At 41.4% G+C, this 10,867-nt stretch overlaps 1 protein-coding gene across 1 annotated transcript in view; it reads right to left on the reverse strand.

The window, feature by feature from the left end:
• Positions 1–10,134, reverse strand: part of LOC137095212 (uncharacterized protein C16orf52 homolog B) — a 53,457-nt gene extending 43,323 nt beyond the window's left edge. The window contains exon 1 of the mRNA XM_067461612.1: positions 9,908–10,134. Coding sequence (XP_067317713.1) covers positions 9,908–10,013 — 106 coding nt within the window. The 5' untranslated portion in view covers positions 10,014–10,134. The remainder of the gene's footprint in view (positions 1–9,907) is intronic.
• Positions 10,135–10,867: the final 733 nt, after the last annotated feature.

The following is a 10,867-nucleotide window of genomic DNA, read 5'->3' on the forward strand; positions in this document are numbered from 1 at the left end:
CCTAAGAAAGGAATGTCCTCTTCTTCACCCAAAATAGACAATTCTGCCTGTTATTAATTTGCATCATGATGCTGCTAGCAAGTCTATTTCATTTAATAGTGTTCTGCATCTGCTCATAGTGTTCTGCATCTGTTCATAGAGAAGTTGTGCAACAAAAACCAAGTACAGTTATGTTGCCACACAAACAGAAGCTCAAGAGATTCACAAAAATTAAGCCAACCAATCATTTTCCCAAGAAAAACAACAACAATAACAACAACACCAGATGATCCAGGGCACTGATGTTGAGCAATGGTGCAAGTTCTGAATATACCAATAACAACTAGCAAAGCGCCGAGGAATGGAAAACAACTGCTGTCACCATGGGGAAATCTTGAGCAAAAACATCAAGTACTGACTACTGACAAGTGACTAAAAGAGAAAACTTGTAAGAGGAAAAAAATTCCATAGTTGTATAGCACAATATGGTTTTAAATTTAGGAAAAATGACAGGTTCCTCTACCAGCAAGTGTGAAATACATGTTATACCAACACACACTATAAGCAGCAAGCTTACTAGATGTAAAAGGGGCAATCCTGCTCCTACAGTGAGTGAACTACAATCCTTTATGGTGTTGGGTCACCAATTACTGCAAGACTACAAACATTGCAGTATCAGCATCAAAGGAGAAGAATGGAGTCCCCGGTGGCGCAGTGGGTTAAACCCCTGTGCCGGCAGGACTGAAGACCAACAGGTCGCAGGTTCGAATCCAGGGAGAGGCGAATGAGCTCCCTCTATCGGCTCCAGCTCCTCATGCGGGGACATGAGAGAAGCCTCCCACGAGGATGATAAAAACAACAAATCATCCAGGCGTCCCCTGGGCAACGTCCTTGCAGACGGCCAATTCTCTCACACCAGAAGCGACTTGCAGTTTCTCAAAGTCGCTCCTGACATGACAAAAAAAAAGGGGGGGGGGAGAATTAAGACATAAATGCTTACATTCCTCCTTTGTGTTCTCCCTTTCAGAATACTTTTGATGTATGGAGAGCGGCTGTGATTTTTTGCCAGTTTATTCAAACCTCTGATGGAACTAGAGAACCAGCCTTGGTTTAAAAGTTACACTACAATTCACCAGGGTTCGAATCCATGCTTCGTTAAGGATCCTGCCTTCATTGATTGGATTTCTGCCTAGTCTACAGCCATAGAAAATGAACTTGGGCAAGTCACACTTTCTCAGCCTCACAAGAAGACTAACAACAAAACTATTTTGAACAAATCTTACCAAGTAAATTCTATGATGACCCTGCTATAAATCAAAGTTGACCTGAAGACACATAACAGAAAACAATAAATATCTATGTGCAATTACTGCTTGCTCCAAAGTAACACTGAGCAAACAATGTTGTCCATTAGAAAGTAATGTTGTATTTGAACAGGTACTTCACAGCCTCACAGGTCAATCCCTCATGAAACTCCAATATCAAAGAAAATATTTGATTGCAAAAAAAACACACTACACCATATAAAAATAAGTTACTTAATTTGAGTAACAAAATAAAACTTTTCGTATTATGGAATTAATGTGAGTGACACTGTGATTTATATACGTTAACCCTTAATTTCTTTTAAATCTCACTTAGTTTTGGGGAATCACAGAGACATTTTGAACGCCTTGTTGTCAGGAGATATTCACTATGGTAGCTTTTAAACTATGAGAAAAAGAACCAAGAGAGGATTACGTATCCTACCGAACTACAGGTCAACCTGTTCTTTCAGGTAAATTCACTACATGTCAACATAGAGAACCCCATGGCATTAATTAAATGTATTCTAGTTGATGTACCCTCTGGCACTACAATTTAAATGCTTATTTTAGACGAGTTCGCCTACACACAAAACGGTTAGCCTTTATAACTACATCAGGAAATACAAAAACACCAGCACCAACCAAACCCATACTGACATTCCAGCATAGGCTTTCAAGTGGTTGCTACTCATTGTCACATTTACAAAGCAAATAGTGATCAAATTCACATTTATCATGCTGGGGAAAAAAATCAATTCCCTCAGCAGCCTTTCTCAGCACAAATACATCAAATCTGTCTTGATACAACTAAGCAATAGTATAATAAGCACTTCTTTCTTTGGGGTCATATGCAAATATGCTTCAAATATGACCCAAATGTCAACAGATTAAAAGGCTACAGCTGTTGCTTATTTCTGTGATTAACCCACCGACCCACACCTTTTACTTTACAATGTTCCAATTCTCTTTTCCAAAGAAAGATATTCCTCTTTCGTCTTTCATTCTAGCCACTATAAAGCCAAGTTAGTCCTATTGTTTATGATAATCATCCAATCTTGGCTTCTTCCAGTACAAAACTGGGGAACATTAGGGACTTCAAATGTTTTGAGTTACTAATCCCTCACCGCTATCCACGCTGGCCAGGATTTCTGGAAGCTGCACGCCAAGATATCTTGAAAAGCAGAAGATCAGAGATTCTCCACCTAAGCTCTAACTTTTATTTTCAGCCCAAGGCTCAATGAATTGGGATTGGCTCCTGAAAGCCATCCCTGCATTTCCCCTTCTCACTATGTCTTCCCATCACATCCAAAGCCAAAGAAAGAATGCAGGGACAGAGGTTTCAGGGATCTGTAACAGGGAGTTGGAAAATCATGGGCACAAGCAGCTTCTGGATCCAAACAATTCTTTTTAGTTCTGTTTACATTCACCAGCTCCAAAGCAACAACTTGGACCACCCTCTTCTGGCAAACCAAGATTGTTTCCTCACTTGGTGTGAGCCCAGTCTGCAACTTCTCACCAACTCTTCATTCAAAACTATGTTTCATAAAGTACTATTTGCCTGAGCTGAAGCTGCCAAGACTCAGAGCTTGATCTTTGACAAATTCAGATGTAATTAAGACTCCTTCCTCTCGAGAACATGATCAGTGCAGAGATCAACTGCCCCTTTCACTGTTCATCTGATACACTCTTCATCTTGAATTGCCCAGAATAAAAGTATTTTTCTTTTTAAAAAATTTCAAAGAGATACACCCTTTGCATCTAAGGCATGATAGGAATCTAAAAGGAAGCCCCCCCCCCCAAAAAAAAAACAGTGAAGGGAAAAAGAAAAAAAGTTAAAAAAATAGAATCTTTGAGAGAAAAAGAAAAAAAAAAGACTTCCAATTTTTCTAACAGGGTAAAGTGTCTATTTTTGTATAAATCATATTGTCCACTCCGTCTTGGTATGTCTGTATTAATTTTTTATGAATTCAATGATTTTTGCAGTCTGTTGTTATCTATGGTTTGCCTTGGTGAGTCTTTAGATAATATGTTAACTTGTCCATATTCATTATATCCAATATTTTCAGCTTCCACTCTCCTCTTGTTGGGGTATCTTTAGATTCCCATTTCCTTGCATAAATGATTCTAGCTGCTGTGGTCAAGTAGTTAAATAAAATATCTTGATTTTTATCGAGTTTCATGTTTGTCATTCTTAAAATATAGTGTTCTGGCTTCATTTGGAACTTCAATTTCAGTATTTCCTGTATGGCTTCATGGATGCTGTTAGGAATTGTAGGAGATGAAGTTCAAAAAACCTGGACAGCTGAAGTTTGCCCATGCCTGCTTTATACCCATGTTGTCTGCATCCACAGATTCCATTCTCCATGGCTTGAAAATATTCAAAAATTCCAAAAAGAGCTCAATTTTGCCATTTTTAGATAAGGAACATTATTTTGCTATGGCATTGGACATAACGGGTCTGGAGCATCTACTGATTTGAGTATTCACAGGGGCCCCCAGCCAATACCAAGGACTTGCTGAATATTCAGTTCTTCTACATATTATTACAGAATTGTTCCCATTAACACACAACAATGGAAAATTATTTTTAAAGTATCTCAATTTCATAATGGTGCAGCATCTTTTCAGTAAGCTCACTGCATGCAAATGGAACACTGATAACCCTTAAGTGTGGAAGAATACAGTTTACAGCCTGATTTAGAAAACATCTACAGAAAACACAAGCTTGTTACTGCATTCAAATCCTCTAAAGATATAGCAGAAACCACTGTAATTAAATCTCTTTGTATATCATTCAGATTCACTCTCTCGGGGAAACTAGCCTTCTCAGTTATTTGTCATATGTTTTCATCTCTATCTGTGATCAACTTCTTTTTCTTCCCTTCCAAAGCTTGGAGTAGGAGCAGACACTGGGCAGCCTAAGACCTGATGGCATGTCCTGGGGTGATCTGCAATAAATCGGCAAGCCTTTCTCATTCCTTGCCATTTAACTATTACAAAAATAACATATTTCTCCTCTCCTAAATGGGTGGCTAATAATCAAGAAACCTCTGTGAAAACCAGGAGCAGGGCTTTTCCTGGTTCTAAAACAATTTCCTGGGCTGAGGAAATAATATAATAATATTATTCTCACTTCTGCAGGAGTCTACTGTGTACCATGCAGCGGTGGCAAGTCTACATAGGGACCACCAAACGCAGCGCCCAAACACGAATCAAGGAACATGAAAGGCACTGCAGACTACTTCAACCAGAGAAGTCAGCCATAGCAGAGCACCTGATGAACCAACCTGGACACAGCATATTATTTGAGAACACAGAAATGCTGGACCACTCTCACAACCATCATGTCAGACTACACAGAGAAGCCACTGAAATACACAAGCATGTGGACAATTTCAACAGAAAGGAGAAAACCATGAAAATGAACAAAATCTGGCTACCAGTATTAAAAAACTCTAAAATTGCAACAGCACAACAACAGAGAGGAAGCAGGCAGGGACATCTAATTACCTCTCAACAAAAGCTTGCTCCAGGCACAGTCAGCCCATTGTATGCTAATCAAGGTGGTCAGTTGAAACATTCACACCTAGCTCCAGCAGACAAGAGTCCTTTGTCTCACCCTGGTCATTCCACAGATATATAAACCCCTTTTCCTAGTTCCAACAGACCTCAATACCTCTGAGGATGCTTGCCATAGATGTAGGCGAAACGTCAGGAGAGAATGCCTCTAGACCATGGCCATACAGCCCGAAAAAACCTACAACAACCCAATATAATAATAATAGAAGGAGGAGGAGGGGGAATAGTTAGGTATTCCTTACCCGCCTCTCCTTGTGGCTCTAGTCGGGTTATAACATCTGATTTAAAGAAGAAAGAAGCATCTCTGGCATTTCTCTTGCTAATAATTACAATATGAAGATTCTACTGGATTGGACTAAAAGTCCTTCTAGTCCAGCTTTTCCCAGCCTGCACTATCGATAGATTGATCAATTAAAAACATGTCCAAACTCCACAATGCAAATTGTAGTCAAAGAAATCCAGAGAACAATAAATAGAGGAAAGTGAACATCCTTCTTCCTACAGTAGTTATCTAGCTACTTTTGGGTGTCTCCTGAAAATTAAAGTAACTGCCAGTCCCCTACAGCAGATCTCAAGCAACCCACCGCCTCCTTAGCCTGGAAATTCTCCTTAAACACTTAACTTTGTGCATCCCACACCTCCCGCTACAGAGTGGATTGTCCAATCTCCGCAAGTAGCAAAACACTCTATTGTTTTGAAGACAAGCTCAAGGACCCTAATGAGATGGTGAACAAGAATTCACTACAATCCCAAGAGTCTTCATAAAAAAGAAGGCCTTAGACTGAAATGTGAGAGCTGGATTGACTCATGCTATACTTCTACCTATGTCCCTTGACTTCCCAGAGCTTCCTGTACTCTGGTCTTCCAAGTGTTTTGGACTTCAGCTCCCAGAATCCCCAATCATTACCCAAAGCATCCAAGACTTCTGAGAGTTAAAGTCCAAAATACCTGGTGGATCAGAGTTTGGGAATCAATGTACCATCCTCCTTTGTTTCCCAAATTTAAATTTCACCAAGCTCCATCTAGTTCAGTACACAATTACCTCAGGGCGCTTCCAGACAGGCCCTATATCCCAAGATCTGATCCCAGATTTTTTGCTTTGAACTGGATTATATGAATCTGCACTGCCAAATAACCTGGGATAAACAAAAACCTGGGATCAGATCCGGGGGTTTAGGGCCTATCTGGAAGGGCCCTTGGTGGCTAAGTGTCTAAAAGAGTTGGATACATTTATATATCTGTGTAGGCGATTTTTATCCTGCCTTTCCCCACACATGGGCCCAAGGCTGCTAACAGCATTTATAAAATACACACAAGCATTACAACAATACATAATACATAATAAAACCAAATATTAAACAGTGCTGAAAAACATTACATGCTTCTTTCTGCATTCTGTTTGGCCCTTCCTCTGTCATTTTTGTTCCTTGAATGCATGGTAGAAAACAAATTGTTTTATGGGAAAGTATTGGGCACTGAAAAACACTTCTTAAGCTCTGCTGTTTTTACGCACTGGCAAATATCTTGTTTTGCTAGCAGATTAGAGATAATAGGTTGTTCAGTCTAACAACTGAAATAATTGCTTTGCATAATTATATCTGGTTGTATACCACAAGAAAAAATTCTACTCTAAAGAGGTTTTGGGTCTTCTCTGAAAGGTCATGCTTTTCTAAAAATTATGATCTCCAAATGGTGTTTTCCAAAAGGTTATGAATGCCATTTTCCAAAATGAACAGCGTGACTACTATGAAGACTATGATACCACTTTCCATCAAAGCTCACAGCTATGCAATCGCAGGACTTGTCGTTTGGTGAAACACCAACACTCTTAAGGCCTTGTAAAACCATAACTCCCACATTTCCATAACACTGAATCATGGCGGTTCAAGTCATAACAAGATGAATTAATTCTGCTATGTAGATGCACCCTTGGTGAACCATTTGTTCCCTAGAGTCTGACCATTTCATGCGAGTTCAGCCTAGACAGCATATTGTGGTTTGAGCATTGGGTTGTGACTCTGGGAAACCAGCATTTGAATCAGCCATGGAAACCCTGCTGGGAGCGACTTGAGAAATTGCAAGTTGCTTCTAGTGTGAGAGAACTGGGTGTCCTCTAGAGAACTGGGAGTCTGCAAGGATGTTGTCCAGAGGACGCCTGGATGTTTAACCATTCTCTGGGAGGCTTCTCACATGTCCCCGCATGAGGAGCTGGAGCTGACAGATGGGAGCTCACCCCGCTCCCCACATTTGAACTGCCAATCTTTCGGTTAGCAGTCCTGCCAGCACAAGGTTGTAACCCACTGCGCCACCGGGGGCACCTACTTCCTGGGTGCACTTGGGCAAGTCACACTTTCTCAGCCTTTGGACAAATATTGCCAAGAAAACCCTTTAGGGTCAGAAAGAATTTGAATAATAATAATAATATAGGAGCCTCCCACAGGATGGTAAAACATCCAAGTGTCCACTAGGAAACGTCCTTGCAGATGGCCAATTCTCTCACATCAGAAGAGACTTGCGGTTTCTCAAGTCATTCCTGACATGCAATAATAATAATATTAATAATAATAATAATAAATACTTTATTTATAACCAAATCATGGGAGCCAGTTTGTTCACCTTCCATCTTGACCAAGGCAGAATAGAGGAGCACCATTATGGACACTGACCTAGAGCTAGTCCTGGGCCAACTTGGGCCCTCCCTCCTGCTGTTTGGACTCCAACTCCCATAATCTCCCTGAGGGGACTAGGGCCGTTTCCAGAAAAAGTGGCAAACATTCGATGCCAATAACAACAAATAACAAACCAAAACAGTGGATAACAAAATCTCAGTGTAAAATTATAAAACTAACCGAAAAAATAACCAAAAATTAAACTTAAATAAACATAACAGATCATAAACATTTAAAACATAAGTCCCTCCGGGGAGGGCAGAATACAAATAAATTATTATTATTATTATTAACTCTTAGAAGACTTTTACAATTAGACTTAAAAGGCATTAAAAGCTAAGATGGTGTACAAGTGGTTCTCAACCTGGGGTTCCCAGATGTTTCTGGCCTACAACTCCCAGAAATCCCAGCCAGTTTACCAGCTGATAGGATTTCTGGGAGTTGAAGGCCAAAAACATATGGGGACACCAGGTTGAGAACCACTGGTGTACAACACCCAAGGCAGAGGTAGGTAGGTGTCCAATATATAGGCAAGGATATATATAATTTCTGAGTGTCCTGGGTCCAGGGGCAGGGCAAGTGCTCAAGCGGCGCATTCGGAATGTCTATGCACAGCTGGACCTAGAGAGCATAGGTAGGTCTTCAGCCACAAGGTTTTCAGCTTCCCACAAAAGGAATATTCATTTAGAGCACTACCTAACTATTCCACTTCCTCTACCCTTAAGAAGAATGTATACTAGGGCTAGGTTTGAACAACTCGGTATTATGATGCAAACCGAGCGCTACTGTAACATCCCAAGAAGTGAGAGATTCTGCGTATGGGGATAACAAACAGTGGAAGACATTGAACATTTCTTAATTGACTGTCCAGCATATACTGAACTGTGAGACAGATATTTACATCCAATATTATCCAACTGCAGGTCCCCCAACAGAAATGATATTCTGACATCCCTCTTGCAAGGGCAGGAAAGATCCAGCATCATCAGAGTAAGCCTTTTTATTCTGAAAGCTATTAAGAAAGGAGCACATTTCCTGAAAGAAGAACCAGGAAAATAAGATTCTGTGTATTGTCGAAGGCTTTCATGGCTGGAATCACTAGGTTCTTGTGGGTTTTTTCGGGCTATAGAGCCATGTTCTAGAGGCATTTCTCCTGACGTTTCGCCTGCATCTATGGCAAGCATCCTCAGAGGTAGTGAGGTCTGTTGGAACTAGGACAATGGGTTTATATATCTGTGGAATGGCTGGGGTGGGGCAAGGAGCTCTTCCCTGCTGGAGCTAGGTGTGAATATTTCAACTGACCACCTTCATTAGCATTTGAAGGCCTGCCTGAGCCTGGGAAAATCTCTTGCTGGGAGGTGTTAATCTGTGCCTGGTTGTTTCCTCTCTGTTGTTTTGCTGTTGTATTAAAAAACTCTAAAATTACAACAGCAAAACAACAGAGAGGAAACAACCAGGCACATCTTAACACCTCCCAGCAAGAGATTTTCCCAGGCTGAGGCAGGCCTTCAAATGCTAATGAAGGTGATCAGTTGAAACATTCACACCTAGCTCCAGCAGAGAAGAGCTCCTTGCCCCACCCCAGCCATTCCACAGATATATAAACCCATTGTCCTAATTCCAACAGACCTCAATACCTCTGAGGATGCTTGCCATAGATGCAGGCGAAACGTCAGGAGAAATGCCTCTAGAACATGGCCCTATAGCCCGAAAAAACCCACAAGAACCTAAAATAAGATTCTGACTATAAACAGAAGGTCAGCTGCTGTCCTCACCTTTTTGCATTGTTTTTTACTCGTGTTCTATTTTGAAATGGTCATATGTCTAATCAAATCAAGCAATAAATAAATATTATTATTATAAAGAAGGCACACAACAACAGCCTGGCCTTAGTGGGAGCTCAGGCTTCCCACGCTCTTCTCTAAAAGGCATTTCCCAAAACAATACAACCACAACCAAAGGCCATGGGGAACCATACCCTCTGGGCTCCATCTACACTGGAATTTTTAATGCAGTTTCGAACCCGTATTGAAGGGAATGGTTCTGCTGTGCAGGTGATGGCAGGAAATCTTGAGAGCCAGTTTGGTCACCTTCCATCTTGACCAAGGCAATATAGAGAAACACCATTACGGACACTGACCTAGAGCTAGGCCTGGGCCAACTTGGGCCCTGCCTCCAGGTGGTTTGGACTCCAACTCCCACAATTCCTAACAGCCTACCGGCTGTTAGGAATTGTGGGAGTTGGAGTCCAAACCACCTGGAGGCAGGGCCCAAGTTGGCCCAGGCCTGGTGGTAGAGCCGAGGCTCCCGGTGAGGCCTGCCCGCTTCCTCCTCCTTCCCTCTCCGCCCGCTGCCCGGCCTCGCTCGACCCACCCGCGGATTCTCCGGTGTTGATCCAGTCCGGGTTGGCCAGGCTGGCGATGGCGAAGATGTCTGCAGCCAGAAAGAGGCATCCTGAGATGATGGTCAGTTTGTCCATGTCCTCCGGCTCCGGCCTCAGGCCTCAGGCGGGGGCCCCGGGCCGGGGGCTCCTCACAGCCGCGGCTCCATGGCGGACGCCTCCCCCCGGAAGCAAAAACCCCAGCCGCATGACCCGGAAGCTAAAGCACCAACCCTCGTCCTCAGCTCCCCCCGCGCGCGCCTCGCACTTTGTCCCAGACGGGGCGGGGCGACGACGATCCAATCAGGGCGAGGCTTCGGGAAAGGGGCGGGGCTTCAGGGAGAACAGTTCAGCGAGGGGGAACCAGATCCGAGGGAAGTGAGGCAGTGGGCGGGGCTTATTCTAATTTGTGGGCGGGGCTTTGGGGAGGGAGATTCTCTTAATATAATAACTGTATATTATATATTGCATGTCATATTGCAATATAGTGGTATAGTACATTATAATGCTAATATTGTGCAACATAATGCTAATTCTGGTAGTGTATTATATATAATGTGGTATACTAATATAGTACAATATAATAATAAAAATATATAATAATAATAATATAATAGTACAATATAATATAATATATAATAATAATACAGTAAAATAAAATAATATATAATAATAGTACAATATAATATATAATAATATAATATATAATAATATAATAATTGTATTTTATGTGATATATGTAATTATTTATTTACTTTATTTATTTACTTTGCATGTATACCGCAGTTTCTCAGCCTAACAGGCGACTCAACACGGTTTACAACAAGAATAAAAATCAACAACGATATACAATATAAAACCACAAAAGCATAATATACAATATTAACACAACCATAGATAACACAATGCATCTCATAACTAGAATCATGATCCAATTCGTCGTCCGATTTTCC

The sequence above is a fragment of the Anolis sagrei genome, chromosome Y, assembly GCF_037176765.1.
Source record: "Anolis sagrei isolate rAnoSag1 chromosome Y, rAnoSag1.mat, whole genome shotgun sequence".
Classification (NCBI taxonomy): Eukaryota; Metazoa; Chordata; class Lepidosauria; order Squamata; family Dactyloidae; genus Anolis; species Anolis sagrei.